Source organism: Chelmon rostratus, chromosome 20, assembly GCF_017976325.1.
Source record: "Chelmon rostratus isolate fCheRos1 chromosome 20, fCheRos1.pri, whole genome shotgun sequence".
In the NCBI taxonomy this organism is placed as follows: Eukaryota; Metazoa; Chordata; class Actinopteri; order Chaetodontiformes; family Chaetodontidae; genus Chelmon; species Chelmon rostratus.
Genome location: NC_055677.1, coordinates 17,588,325 through 17,606,225, shown reverse-complemented (window position 1 = coordinate 17,606,225; position 17,901 = coordinate 17,588,325). Strand labels below are relative to the sequence as shown.

Below are 17,901 nucleotides of genomic sequence, written 5' to 3'. Positions count from 1 at the left end.
CAGACAATTTAGAGGCCAATTTTCTCCCAAAAATGTTTGCGTGGGACTCAACTGTGCATCTGATACTGCAGAGTGGTAAAAATGCCATGTGGGTTTGCAATGATCAAAAGCGAGACATAAGCCTGAGACTTACCAAGGAAGCGGAAGGTCCTGCGCACCAGCGGGTTGAGGTAACAGCAGTCCCCCGTGGCCACTGTCTTCTCTGACCGATCGAACTCTTTGGACGTGTACTGGACCAGGAACAGCACGGTCTCCGTGATCGTGATCTGACAGAAACAAAGGCCACGGACACAGAAAGAGAGGAGAGAGGATTCAGATGATCTGAGCTGATGAAGGGTTTATTTGGGCGTCAGAGTTGCCATCGTTGGCGGCACCATTTTCTCACACTCTGTCACACAGCCCAGAGCTTGTGTGACTGTTCTCTGGGTGGGCTCCATCTGCACAGACGCAGCTGTGGAACACAAAGGAACATATGGGAGAGAGGACGTCAGCTCACGGTGCTGTGAGAGAAGGAGCACACATATGTATGCATGCAGGGTGACATTTATTTTTTTTTTATATGAAAAATGGGATCTGGTCTACAGCTCCAGCCATCCCTGATTTATTAATGTAGTCTAATTAAGAGTAGATCAACTGTAGACTTTGCAGCAAGTGGTGCATTTTGTAAATATTGTACAACAATATTTTTTATTTGCTATTATCCAGGTAATTGGTAAATGGACGGCACCAGTCAAAGCACTTTGGACACATGACATTTACCCATTTACACACACCGATGACACAGAAGCAGGAGCAAATAGGGGTTCAGTATCTTGCCTAAGGACACTCTGACCTGCAGACTGACTGGAAATCAAACCATTGACCTTTTGATCAGTGAGCGACCCGCTCTGCCTCCTGAACATATTCAAAATAATTGCCAGCATTTTCTAATTCTATGTTTTTATTACAAAAACCTTTATTGCACAAAACAAACAACAGCAATTGGACACTTCAGTCCTGAAGGATTAGTATCCATATGAGCTCTTACACCTTCATCTGGTATGTCTTTGTATGTATCCGTGTTACCAAAATCAGTGCGATGTCAATATGCGACAGCTGCTGCGCTTTGCTGCCAACAGCTCCCCAGCTTGCAGGTCACATTACACCAGCTACTGTTCTCCAACAGACTGCAGCCACCAGCAGCCTCACACATAATGACAACCACCAGTACAACATTTACTGCACTGCCGACAGCTTCAAGATCACAATTGCTCAGCATTACCAGAGCCAAAGTCCAGCAGTCCAACTGCGGCACACCGCACACCACCGCTGCTGCAGCGGTTAGCCAACCCTCACATACCTCATATTCTCATATTTTTTTTCTGAAAAAAAAAAAAAAAAAAAGATGGCGGCCATAAAAGTGAACACAATAACACTAGCGATGCTGAAACAGTAATAACATTTAAAAAATATAAATAGAAATAGAAAAACACAGATGACTCTTGGACCTGCTGTTGAGTTCCTTTCTTTAGGCATTCTTCTGACCATAAAACCTCTCTAATCTACCTACTATGGGCTCAATTTTTGTCCAGTGCATCAGCGGCACAGCAGGCAGACTGCTGGTAATTTGGTGGCCAGGCTCACCTCGACACCTCTTGATCTGCAGTAAAAACTCATAATTCATAAATTCATAAAACTGACAGGTTGGATTTGCATATATGCAAGGATGCCAGTTCGCCAGTTCAATGTTGATTTCTTACACCAACCAGTGGCATCCCCAAAAATCTTTCATCAATTTTATATATAATTTCATTCATATGCTAGCACTAATAAGCAGTTAATGCTAGACTTGACTAGCCTTAACTGGAGCCTACCTTAAACCACACAGAAATTGTTGCATATGAAAGACTGTTAAGCATCTCTTAGAGTCTGCATAAACGGGGCCGAAGCACAGGGCCTGAAGTGATATCGATATGTTAACCATGCATCATGTGAAATACATCTGCAGCCTCCCTGTTCAGTGTTTATGTGGATAGTTTCTGGCAATATTAATGAACAGTTCACTGCATATTCAAAAATAGCTCGAAAATATTATTAACAACTGGTCATCATTCACATCACTAGGCAAGGCAAGGTTAGTTTAACCAGGGAAATTCAACGAGGGTAATAAAAACACAGCAAAGGTGAGGGATTTACAATTTAAATCAACTGAAAATAAAAGATAAGAAAACTCAGCTGTACAAATGTAGAAATACTACTGCTGCTTTTAAATTATTTTAAAGTCAATTCTTTGAGTGACTGGTAGCCAGTTTTCCTTCCTTTGTTCCTCATCAGGACCCTGGCAGCAATGTTCTGAATAACCTGAAGTGTCTTTTTTGAAAGCCATGTGAACAGGCCATCATAGTAATCCAATCTACTGGAGATAAAGATGTGGATAAGCCTTTCTAGTTCTTGCTTGGAAACTACTCCCCTGATTCTTGTACTATTTTGTAGATCGTAGTAAGGAGACAAAGGGCCCAATTTGATGTGACGACAGAAATTTTAATGTGTGTCCAAGATAACTGCAAAGATTTGTGGTTTCTGCGTTCCACAGACAATTATGTCGATCTTATCTCTACTTAGTTTTGCAATGCTAAATTTTGCATCATTCAGTCATTGGTTTGTTCGATGCAGTTACACAAAGATCAAACAGGTCCATAATCACCTCATGTGAGTGAAATTTAAGTTTACATGTCATCTGCATTAACTGTGGCAGGCTACATTATTATTTTGCATAATTTTGCCAAAAGAAGCATATAAAGGTTAAACAAGAGAGGTCTAAAGATGGACTCTTGTGAAACCTTGCAGATCATCGCCATCTGCTCGAACAGTTACCACCCAGCAGATTAACTTGATGGAAATGTCCCAAAAACAACAAAATCTGGAAAACTTTTAGACTTCATGTGTGCGCTAGTCATTTTTCTTAGAACAGCTAATACAAAGAAGGATTCACTTCAAAACTGAAGCTCTGGGGATTGATACCAACTTCAGATTCAGAACCTGTAGATTTTGCCATTTTTATGTTACTTTACTGTTTTATTTTGCTGGTTAGCCTGCTGACTCTGTCATTAGCACGTTCCACAGCTAAATTGACTTGGAGCATCTACTGTAGACCCACACATTGGAAAAATGTCTGAAAAGAGTATTTATGTTGACGGACTGTCAAGAGAAATTGTGTGAACGTTAAGTCTCATTTGAAGCCAATTAAGAAAACAACAACAAGGTTTGATGTGGAAAACTGATGGCCAGACTGAACATCATCTCCACACTTCACACTGCAACACAAGCTCAGCTGGCTTTGCTGTTACAGGAAAGCCTCCTCTGCTCGTACTGCATTGTATGTGCGTATGTAAATGTTGTTGATAGACATGCCCTGTGGTACACTGGCTATTGTACTTATATAACGCACTGTTTTTCTGCCAAATAAACGCTGTTGAGATGCCTAATCCTACTCCATGTCTAACTGAGAATGAATCACATTACATTTACTAATTAACATACATTATAGGGCAGGTTACTCATGTAGGACTATATCTCATTGTTATTCCATTTCAGAGCCACAAAACGCATCATTTTTTTAATCGCGTTTTCCATTACATTCATATTATACACACTTATATATAGTAGACATTAACAGAATGAAAACCGGTAGAATTATGGAGTAACCCTTATATTTTTGAGATACTGTGATACAATACTGCTGCCATGAATAGACAAACAAACAAACAAAAAGCTTTGATATAAATTGAAGTCATATTGCCCACCCCTAATCTGGTGGTTTGATTTGCACTTTTTTTCGCCCACCTATTTGGCACTCCCTTTCTGCACCCTTGCAGAATGAGTTTGGTGGCTTCCATAAAAAGTGTCCTGGTATTCTCATTAATGTGCCTTTTTTTCTTTTTTCGTTCAGATTTGCAAATCTAACGTTGATTTTTGGTGGAATAGACAGATCAAAAAATACACAGAAATGAAATAATAGAGCAATATCAAACACACTGATGTTTGAGATGTTAACATCCTCAGTAAAAACTTCATCTCGACTCTTTCACATGTTGAATCAGATCAAACGCGTCTGGCAGACAGATCAATGGCATTTTTGTCATCAACATTATCTATGTGAACTTTAAATCACCCGTAATGTCAGTCAGATTTAATGTAAGTAATTGAACGCATCTCAGTAAAATCATCAAGGATATGCAGAGAGCATTACTGGTGACCTATACAGTATATGACTATAAATAAAACACCGGGAAAATGTAATAATTATGTTTTCATGAATGCAAGATTTGACTTTAATAGGTTTGTATAGTGGTAATCGACTTAGTTATTTAAACTGAAAAGAGGGGAAAAAAAACAAAAATTAGAAATAAAAAAATATCAAAATGGAGGTGTGAACATTCTTCTGTGTTTAAATTAGACTTCTATCAGAGAAGCAGACAGAATGCACTCTCCAACCCCAAAGTATTCTCAGGCTGTGGCTGGGTCTAAGGCTCCTTAATTATTTTAAGTGGGAAGTGAAAATACTTCTGCACACACAGAAATGGACGCTGCATAATTATTTGTCAACATTTTCATCTTGTGACCTTTCTGAAGACATTTCAAAACAATGTCCTGCGAAAGGTCAAAAGCCTGAAAGGTGTGGAGGTATTTTCACCTTCTACTTAAAGTGGACTTCTATCCCTTAGAAAAAGAGTTGAGCATTAATGCTTAACGCTTTATCTGTATTGCATGATTTGCTTGCTTGCTTCAATTGACAGATTTTAATGTACATGTATAACATTTTCAGGCAGTAGAAAGGAAATGTGAACCAGATCATAGATCATCATAGATTTAAGGTTTTTTATAAAGAACACAAAACGCAAAAAAGTGCTCAATATTTAGCTGTAAAACACAAGTAAGTAAACACATTTAGTCAATAATATCAACAGACTGCGGCTGTGCTAGTGGTAACAGCTACACCCAACATGTGCCCAGACAGCTGCAGAGTCCATGGGGTGGTAGGGGAAAAAGGATAAAGGTAGGTGTTGTAGGGATGTGGAGGGCAGACATGGTAACAGTGTGATGGCAAACATGTTATTCATTCCCAATGATAGTGAACATAACAAATAAACTCAACATTAGCCTTGATGGAGACACTGTGAGCAGTTCAGTGTGTTTGGAGGTGGTTTTTAAGGCAATTATCTAATGTACTTCACTGTACTTGTTGTGAAATGAAGTCCATGTTTCAAAAATAGCCCAGCACTGTCATGTCTAATGTGAGGGTGCCCAATCATGGCACCATTTAAGCTACGAACAAATGTAGCCATAACACTGTTGACCTCCCACATATTGTTGATGAGTTGTTCCTTGCAGAGGGTGGAAGAAGAAGAGGAGAAGGCCTTTCCACCGCAGTCCACCCCACCAAACCAACCGACACGTATGTTCAGCACACTGAGGTTGCTTCCCGAGGTCTATTACTAGTAGCCAGTGATCCACACTGTGACAATGGGAGGAAAGGAAATGAGTGTAAGTATGCTTCAGGTCATGAAAAAGTATAAGGTTAACTATAAAGGGTGGCTCAGGTTTTATGTTGTCAATAGCATAATGTCACATTTGTAGGATAAAATGGAGCAAGGCAGCAACACTTCAAAATATAGACGACAGTCTTTAAATACATTTTCTGTTGTCCTTTTGTCATGACCCTTGCCATGCACGCCGGTTTTGTTTAGTTTTCCTCTTGATATTTTGCCTTATTCAGTCTGTAAGTGTTCATTGTAGTGTTTTCTTAGTTCTTGTTCGTTTCTCTGTTCAAGTCTGTGTTATCCCTAATGTCTTCATAGTCATGCCATGTTTTATGTAAGAGTTTTTGTATTGTCTTAGTCTCAACCCTTGCCCTGTCTTGTTTGTATATTTGTTAAGTTTCCCATTGTGTCTTGTCTTTGCCTGGTTTTGGTTACTTCCTGTTTTACTTTGAAGGTTCATGCTATGTGTCTTTGTGTTGCTTTACTTCCTGTGTTTTCCCTCCTGTGTGATTGTCTGATGTGTTTCACCTGTGTGTCATTAGTGTTCCTCCCTAGTGTATTTAAGTCCGTGTCTTCCCCTTTGTCCTTGTCGGGTTGTCGTCTGCATTACCTTGTCTTGTCCCCTTGCTGTCCACCACAGCCACAGTCCTTGTCCTAGCCTTAGTGTTCATAGTAAGTGTTTGTCGTGTGATTTCTTTGTCTTGTCCGTGTCGTGTTTCAGGTAATTGTCTCCTTGGTTTGTCTTTGTCTTTGATTGCCTCAGTTCCTGTAAGTTTGTTTCTTGTCTTGTTCTTGTCTTTGTTCATGTCCATGCCCTGTTTTATGTAAGTGTTCCTGTCTTTTGTGTTTGCGTCACCTAGATGTTTGCATTTCCCTTCCCATAGCCAAAGCCATAGTTTTCATAGAGTGTTTCGTTGTGTCCTTGTCCATGTCTGTGCCTCAGTTCATGTCTGTGTTTTTCGCTTAGATTGTCTGTGCATTGTTCCTGGTTAGTGTTCGTTTAGTTGTTATATCTGTGGTCTAGTTTTGTTTTGTTTTCGCTAGATATAGCCGATTTTCAGTTCTTTGTTAGTTTGTTCCTTGGTTTTCTTTTATTTAATAGTGTTATTTTCCTCGTTTTCAGGAGTGCATTTTGTTTCTGTTGTTTTAAGTCCAAGTTCTTAGTTTCTTCCTCCTACGGGAGCGTTTTCTGTTCATTATTCTACTCATTGATAATTTGTTCATAGTCTTGTTTTTGGCTTCAGCCCTGTCCCGTTTTGTGTTAGCCAGTTGCTTGTGTTGTCTTAGTCTTTCCCCCTGCTCCTAAGTTTGCGTGATCTGTGTGTATTCATCGTTTCCCTGTGTTGCCTTTGTGTGTTTAGCCCTTGTCCATAGAGTGTGTGTGCAAACCATAGTTCCCATAGTTGTCTTTCGTTGTGATTAATAAATTTAATTTGAATCTAGCGTATCCCTTGGTTTGTCTGTATTCATGACCTGAGTGAGTTTTCCTTTTATTGTATTGTCCATAGTCTTGCCTTGTGGTGTGTTAGTGAGTTTCTTCTGTTGCCTTAGTCTTGTCTCTAGCTTCGTTGTGTTGCGTGTTGTTTATCCATGTTCCCCGTAGTGTCTGCACCTGGGTTCTACCCATAGTTCCCCTCATAGTTTCCCTAAGTCCACACTTCCTGACACCTTTTGAAGACACACAATGTCTAAAGTCACATAGGTGGACTGGTACTGACAGTTTATGCTGTGTGTAGCAGGCGTGCTAAGCATCAGGTGGCCATGACCTCAAGAACTAATGCACTGAAAGAAATAAACAATTTGTAACAAATATGAAGTCTTTCTTCCTCAACAGTCATATTCAAGATAATAATCTCACACAGCCCGGTCGATAGCAGTGCACACAAGTTTAAACCATAAGCATGCACAGTGAGGGGAAATAAAATCTTTAATCATCCGTGTTGAGAATCGAACTGCAGACTTTCAATTTTTTACTTTCGTAATAATTCCTCGATGGACTTATCTAATTAACTAACTCGTAACTGAAAATCTAAATTAAATCTAAAAAAAAAAAAATGTAATTTTCTACAAATTCTGTTAGACATGCGCTAAGCAACATTGGCAAAATTTCTGCAAGTCTCAACAAAATCTGGTGACGCAAATTACATATTTAAAAAAACATTGACACATTGTTAAGATCATGTTGTATAATCTCAATAACAGATCAATCACCACTTCAAGTTTTGTGGTCTGAACCTCAGGCTTACTTACCTCAAATAGCATAAGCTTGGACGACTGGGAGCAACGCAGATTAGCATATAGCTAGTTTCTTAGCCTAGTTTGCTAGCCCTAGCTTCGAGCTAGATGGGTGTGTTTCAGCAACCAGGCTTCATTCGACCTGCCTCAGCTCCACCTGCGCTCAACCTCTCCGCCCATTTTTTGGATCAGCTGGGAGTCAGGCGGAGTCAGGCGGCCACAGCGAGTGACGTCACGGAGACTACGTCCTGAAATCACTGTGGTCTGGAAGCAGGCCGTATTTCTTGATGCCGTTAGTCAGTTTAGATTTCACTTCAGAAATCTGCAGTGTCTTGTATTACTTTCCATAAAGATGAAAAATTATACAATGTCATAAACTGAATGCACAAAAAGTTTTTTAAAACTTGGTGAAACATAAAAAAAAAAAATGACCTGACTTTCAATGACTTCCCCGGAGACAGTAACAAACTGTGTAAATATCCCTCAGTAGAATACAGCTAACTCTATCCAGGAATGTGTTGCTTATAGAAAAAATATAACACATGCTGAGAGACCAGCACAATATCAAAAAGAAAGAAAAAATCCCACAGGAATACCAAAAAAGTCAACTTCAAATACTGTTCAAAACTTAAAACAACAAGCCTTCAGACGAGCTTATTTCAAACACTGAAAACCTATAAACTGACAGGGAGCAGTGAGAGTGAAAGCAAAAGTCAGAGTTTGTTTTCTGTCTTTTTTCTCCATCATGCCAAGATAAGGAGAGGTTAAGGCAGCGAGGCAAAACAAGGCAGCAGCTCTGGATAAACATAAAATAATGAAAAAGGTCTGAGTTCATTCTGTGGACAGCCACGCTGCAGCCTGAGGAGGCATCGACCGCAAGCTTCTGCCGCTCCAACAGTGATGAAATAACAACATTTGATGATAGCATCCTCATTTATGTAACACTTTGGTGTGCACAAGATAAATTAGAACAGGGTTACATAAGAGGAAAAGACAACAAAGGCAAAATAACTGACGTGCAATACGAAAAATTGTATTAAACTGGGGAACATTCAATCAAGTTGGTGGTTCTGGCCCCTGGCATGGCCTTTCTTAGCTTCCTCTGGGCCAGGCGGGGTTCAGGTTTCACTGCAGGTTAAAAGGACCTTTATGGATCAGGGATATGTTGACCAGACACATTCAGCCAAGCCTCACATCTACGACATACAACTTCACACACTGGCAGCTTAAAAGCAGCGTGATGTAAGTGGGAAAAATCTGAACTTCAAAGTCTTTCAAAGCGATGACTGTAAACTGCACTTCTGCCTACCAAGATCACTCTTCTGTCATGTCTTATAGGCAAAGTGGAAACTGGCAACAGATCTGTTGCCGCAGCAAAGCGAGCTTTATTCAGACAGAGTTCGTGGATGGTTCAGATGGTGTTCGATGGCATGTTATCAGACCAGAATCTATTTCTGAGTCCACTTATTAAAGTCGAATCCTTTCAAGTCCCTTCTCACCTCTTTTTCGGTAGTCTGTTTGGTGGGGAATAAGAACAGCTCTTAGTTTGAACAGGACTGTTTGAATTTCACTCAGTTTCATAGCTAGTCCATGGAGATTCTGCTGTGCTGAAGGGTGTCAGTATTTCACAACATATTTTGTCACTCCTCCGTCCTGTTTCCCGTTTCGCTTCAAGGGAAATCGCTGTTGGCCTGTGCTACAGCTGCAGACGTAAATACAACACAGGGGAAGTACTATCAGCTCTACTTGATCATTCAACAAATAACTAATTGAAAATCTTGTTTGCATGGTTTGCTAAAACAATGCTTCCCTTCAACTAATGCCTGAGGGACAGATGCGCATTGAAGAACTCTCTAACATAATAACTCCAAATAATCATCTGATCACCATGGTGAGAATGGTACAAACTACATGTGATTTCAGCCTGACTGATGTCTAATTCAGCGTGAAAAAGCAGAGTTGGAAATTAATGGGGGCAAAGGTCAAACATGAAAAATAGAAAATTAGACTGCTTGGTCTTGAAGAGGTGACTGACATGACTCTCCTTCTCTGTAAAGCATATGACATGCATACAAATGTTTGCTAGTTAACTATAGCAGTAAATGCTAATTAGCTGGCGACAGTATTACAACCTACAACTGGTGGTTCAATGGAGCAGTCCAGTAGGGTAATGACTAATGTTTCTGAGATCAATGCACTAAGAAAAGTAAACTTTTAAGTCTAAATTTAGAACATATTTTGTATAAAACATGCTAAAATTTTCAATAAAGAAAAAGAAAGAATACACACTTGGATCTATTGACAGTACTTGTAGCTACTAGTCTGTTTTTGTTTTTTTTTTATAAACCCTTGAGGCTGTGGCATGCAATGCATCAGACCAACAATGATGAGATCATCCAAGTCAGACTGGCTTTGACTTGTAAGATCTATGTATTTTAATCCAGGCTCATCTCACAGTAAAAACAGCAACTTTATGCACTAATTACTATCTTTTTAAAAGTGCCCAAAATTTTGGAAATGCCCCAGTTTTTTGACAGTGGGGACAAAAGTTGACAAATGTTCACCATGTGCTCGCATTAACCTACTGCATCAAAATCATATTTTCTGTACTAAAACTTTCATTATTCCAGCTGTAGTTTTTAAAAAATATTAAATATAATTGTAATATAAGGCTATAACGGTGCGACATAACTCACTATTTTAGAGAAGCAGCACAACAAAACTCTGCAAGGTCCCAGTGGTACCGGCAGAGACTCAACAAGGACAACGTTAGAAGTTCAAATGCACTTGTGTGTGAACACAGTGTGTGCTGTGCTTTTGTAGACAAGCTGCAGATTTTCAGTTTTAAAGCATGATAATGATGATGATACTGTGCAAACATGCCCATCAATACTTAAAAGGCAAGTCTGCACCAATGAGGGCTTCCAAAGACTAGCCAATATTAATAATGAACAACTGTGGGCATGAAAATGGTGACACTGTTCTTTCTCCCCATCCAAAGTTGTGTGTGCCATATGTATTAGGGGAGGCAAAGCATGTGACCCTGATCACTATGAAAAAAATAAACCTCTCAGGTGGGTTGACAAAGTAGCACCCAATTTCTAACCTTTGTCCAAAAAACAAGCTTTTTAAGAGCACGGTTTGTGGATTTGCATGTTGAATTCTAGAAGATTTTCACTTGATAAGAGATAGATAGATAAAATCTAGTGACATGTATAATACTTGTGTAAAAACTGGGGAGTGATTAGAGCCACTGGTAACTGACCTCTCACAGCCAACAACCACCATGCTGATTAGTTTTATAGTAAATATGCAGCTAAATCGCTCAGCCTGCATGAAATGTGTCATACCATCTATGATGTGTACGGGAAAAAAGGACTGACAATCTGATAAACTGTCGTGTTGATTTTTGATGGAAAGTGAATTTAGAGGCTGACTTTCAGGGAGAAGCAGGGCCCGTTGGAAGGCTGAAATATATCGTATGAAGGCATAGTCATATATAAGAGCAGTGAAAGAATGGAACCATGGTTTGCTCAGTAAGACATGACATGTTAAGTGGCTGTGTCTGAAACAGAAAGGCGTGCTAGTTGCCATAGTCTGACTCTCATTTTAAGTTGCCAATGGAAACCTGTATGAAGAGTGTGTTGAGTTGGTGGAGCAGGGAAAACTGCTTTCACTCATCAAACAGTGGGTATGGTAGATTTACCAAGCCTTGAAAATAAAGAACTAGAAAGCATGTTTGTTAGCACATGGATGGAGTTGATTAGCACTGTGCAGTCGTGTCAGCGGGCCATTTCCTAACAGGTCTCTGCAGGAACAGAGCCACATAGCTCTTTTCACAATGATAAAGCAGCATTGGCCAGACTGCAGGGCTGGGTTGGCACTGCTGGCTAAAGCTCATTGTGTTCTCAGTGAGCTGCCATGACTAGAGGCCCACAATAGGACAGGATAAACACTATTGTGGCTGCTTGTCTCAAGGATATGCCCCATGCCCCCATGTCTTCTGAGCCCAGAGTTGTGCTTCCAGCGCTTGACCGATTTCACACTGAGGGATTAATCTTTAATTTACAGGTTCCCCCTGTTGGGATTTGTACCGACAACCTCCTGACCTTGCCGGGTCTGAATGTTTCCACCTGGCTGAACATCCAGACGTGTAAAGCTCTGTCAGTGAATGCAGCACAGTGAATCCGAGAGCGTGGGCAACCGTGCACATGTGCCAGTCGGTGTGTGTGGTCATGATGGGTACTGAGGCCCAGAGCTGAAACCCACAGAGCTGCCAAGCACTCAGGCGTTGCCACAGTGATTTATTCAGGCCGACTGGTGAAGAGGGCAGGCGAGGTAGAGGAGAGGAGGAGAACTGAAACCAGAAAGTTGGACTGAACTTGCAAATACACTAAATACTTTTTTTGTTTTCATCCCCACCAGGCGTAAGCCTGGAGGGATCATGTGTTTGGTCATTTGTGTGCGTGCATGTCCGTGTGTGTATTTATGCTCAAGGGCCTCATGTGGTTGCCGTGATTCACAACTTTCGAACCGCCTCTTTTATTGACTGCTCTGTTTTATACTGTCATTGACTGCTGACTCCTCACTCATCTTAACCGGCTCAAAAACTGACGTCCGTAAAGTCTGATCTCATCTTGAACCAGACAATCTGAAGATTAACTTCATACCTGATATGTTATGATCCATTAAAGTTAGGCACGATATGAGATGCATGAATCCCAGTTATCCTTGCCACCATCTTGTCTGTAAGCCTGGCGATGATCTGCATTGTAGCATTTATACCATGATCTGATTGATGAACTGAAATTGCCTAATAAGACAATACAACCCAAATCAGAGTCGTTTTGTTTTTGGCAAGCATTAACCAATAATAATAATAATAATAATAATAATAACGATAATAACATCTTTGGAATTGAGTTGCTTTGGCCTCTTTGGTCTTTGACAAATACAAATTTATTACGGCATCACAGCCTAAATGTAGGGCACCAAGGCCAAAACCAATGGTGTCATTAAAAAAAATCTAATAATTACATACAAAACAGTATACAATCAACAATTAGGATCAGTGAGCTGAAAACCGAACCTGAATGTTGCACTCCACAAAATGCTGTGTGCTTGATTTTTTTTTTTAAAAGTGAACAACTCATTATATTGTCATTGTTATAGTTTCCTGAAGTCTAAAAAAGGGCCAAGAGTGATCAAGATTAATCTGAACAACACCCATGCAACTATCAGCATTTGAGTTTGAGATCGTAAGAGCATCACAAAAATGAGTCAAAACAGTTCTTTACATAAACATGAAACATGTGATGAGAAACCTGTTAAGGTGAGACTGCTAGTCTCTTCTCGTCAGTAGACACCCTGCAGACAAACAGCAGCTGACAGACAGAGGAGGTCATAGTACACAGAGAAATATTAGCTGTTTCTGGGTGGATAAATGTTAATGGTACTTATAAAAAAGGAAGCTAAAAAAGTACAACGAGAATGCTGAACTTTCAAGTTTCATCACGAGTCATTAATAACGCCACAAGCACATCATGTTTGGGAAAGTAGTTCATAAACATGCACCAAAGGGCAATCATTCACTGCACACCGCCAATATAAACTGAGTATAATTGGCTGATATGTAGCCTGATCAGCCACCATCAGTAATCAATAAAAACACACATTATTAGGCTGTAAGCAATTAATCAAACCAGTAACTGACTGCAGTCAATGAATATCAGACATCCTTATTGCACTTTAACAGTTACCAAGTGTTCCTGTGGTGGTGACAAACACATACAGTGTTTGTTTGAATGGAAGCTCCCTGCGCTCTCTGTGGAAAAAAAATTATGCCAAACTCCCTTAAAGAAATACGACATACTAAAAGTTGCTAATGCATCTGCAGCAACACATTACTCCAGAAACACAAGATAAAAGGTGTCATATGTCAACAGTCCGCTTGTTAATTCAGCTTCAAGATAAATTGTATTTTCTAGATTTTGGATTTTGTCGCCTCAACTCCCTGCCAGCCTCCGTTGGTTAGCTGTGCTAGTTTAGTGGCCAACGACTGTGGAAAGGAGAGACAAAGCATTTCAAAACTTGTATCAGATACATGTCAAATTCAGCACCCACTCATAACACTATTAATTCGCTGTGTAGCATAAGGGATAAGATAAGGCGAACATGTCGATCATGAGCTTCCTGCATCCTGTCAGATTTTAACACAGGACGCATACCTACTAACATCACTTTAAACTGAATATTACTGAATGTCAGCCCTCACAGCGGGTAATAAACACCATGTGCATTCATAGTTAGCTAACACTATGCAGCAGTGTGCCTGTAAACTTGAGAACGTGTATTAATACTTTCACCGTACAGTGTTTAGCTGCTTGTACTCACCACATAACAGTAATTGTTACCTAGCGGGTTAACTGTTAAGAGACATGACAGTTTGTTTATTTGCTGCGTTGAATGTAGTTTTGAAATCTGCAACTTTATTTTAAGGGGAAAACTGCCAGTTCAAGACAGGGCATCCCAATTTGCCCGTGTGGCAGAAGGGGCACAGCCAGGGCATCCACAGCACTGGCCATGATATAATTCCTGCCCTCATATAGCACAATTCATGCATAAAATGCAGCACAAAGTGCTTAACATAAAGCAGATAGACATAGCATTCATGAAAAAACAATGAAAACAAGGAAATAAAATAACATAAAAGATAAAACAGCCATTAGGTTAAAAAAAAAAAACTCAGAAGAAAGTAATGGGAAAAAGATGTGTCTTGAGATTTTGTTTTAAAGTGTCAAAAGACTTTGACCCCCTAAGATCTTCAAGCAGACTGTTCCAGAACTTTGGGGTGTAACTAAAACAGGCTGCCTCTCCATGCTTTTAGTCCCCATCTCAGTTTTTTGGCTTTTTGTCTTGAATTAGCTGTAAGAAGTTCAGAGTCGTCCACAGGCATGTCAGAGATGCATGCAATTAAACTGTAAACGTGAACTATGACAGAGAAACTGACCCAGCATCCCAGTCTGTCCAGCAGAACTGTTATGACCTACAACATAGAATGCAGCTCTGAGATCAGAAGACCAGCACAGGCAGCTTTTTCTCATCACTGTTCACTCTGAGTCATTCACAGCTTTGACAAAGCTGTTGGAAAGGTGCCTGTGAACAGTAAGTGATTAATTGTTGTTAACTGTTAAACTGTTAAAAGCTAATTTCTAAAAAGTATTGGCATTGGCGCAGGCAGGGATGGGGTCAAACATGTAAATTTGCCTCACCATTCTTCACTCAGAATCTAAACAGCTTTGGCTTCTGTTGGCAGACTGTGGCACCTGGGACACAATACGTTAATGCCAAACTTCCTTTAACATTCCTGGTGGTGGGGTCACCTATGACTAGGGTCAACACTGAGCACTGAGCATGGAAGTTGTTCCTTTTTCTGGAATTGTCAACTCAACTGCACTCAAAACCAGAACCGACACTGCTAGCTGAATAGAGACCACTAAGAGCATCCCAGTGTGCATCATAACTATAGTCGTCAAGTCACAAAGAATCAGCACTTACCCCAAACCATTCAACACCTTAACATCTCTGCTGGTACACCCTAAAGACAACCCACAGCCCTCAGAATCTAGGTTACAGACGCTTCACATAGACGGTCCAGCCATGCAAACCCCTTCATTCTCAACTCTGAAGAGCTGCCTGGCTAAAACTGGGCCTATAGCTAAAAAAGCTACAGAAGAAGAAATAAAAGGAATAATTCTTGTGTCTGCATGTGCTGAAGTTGCACCTGCGGGTATATGTGTAAATACTCCAATAAAACTCATATTCAAACAGTGGCTGAATCTCAAATAACAGTCCTGAGACTCCTTTTCTGTACCTGATTTAGCCTCTGTCTTCTGATAACAATGTATTCCTGAACAAGTCAGCACATTTTAGTCATTTTTTTAAAATCCACACCACAAAACACAATAAAACAAATGAAAATGCAAACAACCCTACAGTGTACAACTTTATTAGTGAATTTCTCCATTGAGAGATCAATAAAGTCATATCTAATCTTTATATCAACACAAACACACAACATATGTCATCAGGCATAACAATTAACAAAAACAACATTGCTAAGTGGTCCAAGTGGAAATAATTAGCGAATGAAAACAGCACTCTTCTGTTTTAAGAGAGGAAGTGGGAGCAGAAGAGAAGTAAGTTAGATGTGACTCACTTGTTTTACTGATGGGATTAAAGCTATTACGTTAAATTTAGCAGCACAGCAGGTAAACACGGAGCATCAGATGAACAAAAGCCTCATATTCATGCGCTCTCACGCTGTTCTCTCGCTCTTACGTGCACTGATCATTTAACGGCTGCACTGATCGGGGGTCAGGTAAATGATGTGACATGTTTCCCATTCTGTATGGCCGTGTGTGTTGGAATCCCCTCAGCCGAACTTCCACTGCCATCACCAATGCAGACAGACTCTGTAGAGGCTCCAGTACTTCTACAGAATGCTTGTGTCTTGGAGAGTCAGACACATCTCAACAACTGGCTGGGATACATCTGAAACCAGATTTAAATCAATCTAAAATACTGTTTCCAATCATCATGTGACTGTAATATAGCTCTGAGTAGCCGGTGAAGTCCACCCATCTGTGGTTATTGAGATGCACTTTGCTTCTTTAAGGCTGTATTTCATTTTACATTAATAAAAACAGTCAGTGAACAGCGCACTAATATATTCAGTTTTCATTCCAAAGCCAGAGGCAAAGAATACACCAGGATTTAATTCATAAACATGTATGCTGGTTTAAGATACACTACTTATGAAACAAAACCACAATATTCATCTTGCTTAAATACAAACACAACAGGATGAACCGCGAGGGAACAGGACACTTCTTCTCCTCCTGCGAATGGAGGGCTGGGCAGAAAACTATGCCACAGCGAAATGATGCCTCTAAACAGACAGAAATAAAGCAACTTGTTAGAAACCTGTAAAAGTGAAGGTAACATTTCCAAAATATTTTAACTATAGCCTACACACTGGTATTGATCATCTGCAACAAGCTGTCCCTCCTAACAAATTAAAAGACTAGTGTCTGAAGTCCTGAGAAAAACTCATTCAGCAAAATTAATAGAAACACCTGTGTGGGTGTTCCATGGCTAGGTAGGGCCGCACGTGAAGACTCGAAACAAATATCAAACTGATCAGCAAAGCACTGATCATTAAACCTGTTACGCTGTTCATTAAACAGCCGTAAACAAAATCCAGAGTTCTGAACAGACAGCTGATTATGCTCTCTGAGCTGAGAGGGACGCTTCCTGCTTGGGATTCACGCAGTTTACGGCACAAAAACAACTCTGTATCTTAGTCTCCTCGTACGTTCTCCTTTATTATGGTCTGTTTTCTACCCTCATCTGTCATGTCACTTGGAAATCCAAAACAGAGTTTTGGGAGAGACGTATTGTGAAGCGACTAAAGTCGGTTGCATTAGCATTCAGAAGACTAAAGGATTTCAGTGTTTTAAGAAAACAGCGGTAAATTGATGACCAGCTGTTTCACAGCGAAGAGGGGAGTATGATTTAACAAATGCAATTACACATGACAGAAAGAATAAAGCATAACAAAGAAAAAAGACTACGACCTGAGAGATAACTGCACTTCATCTTTGCAATTTAAGAAAAAAAAAATAATAAAACATTTGTGTGTGCAATTTTCAGTTCCTTCGAGCAGAAAGCTTATTTGTTTTAATTGAAGGTCCAATACTTCATTCTGGATTTCCATTTTTAGATGTTCGTGGTCACACAACACAACTTTCAAGTTCAATAGAGCTGTCCTCTCTTTTCTCCACTGTGGACAATAATCCTGTTAGAACAGGACAAACTCTGTCTCCTGGTATAACAGGATCATACCAGGAAAGTCTCTCTCCTGGTATAATCCCTTTATACCAGGACAGGGACTTCTTTCAGAAAGAAGGAAAGACAGAAGGAGGAAGGACGACAGGTAGCGAACATAAAACGATCATTCTGGGGGGTTAGGGTTGCATTCTTGTCTAACTGGTGATGCAGCATCAGTCTGCTCTCTCTGACACTCTTTCACTCTCTCTCTGACTCCTGCTCCATCCATCCACCTGCCATCAGGCCAAGTCACAAG

The 17,901-nt window shown here is 40.2% G+C and overlaps 1 protein-coding gene across 1 annotated transcript in view; it reads right to left on the bottom strand.

The window, feature by feature from the left end:
- LOC121624089 (phospholipid phosphatase-related protein type 5-like) overlaps positions 1-17,901 on the bottom strand; it is an 81,458-nt gene that overhangs the window by 49,085 nt on the left and 14,472 nt on the right. Inside the window, exon 2 of the mRNA XM_041961699.1 lies at positions 134-266. Coding sequence (XP_041817633.1) covers positions 134-266 — 133 coding nt within the window. The remainder of the gene's footprint in view (positions 1-133; positions 267-17,901) is intronic.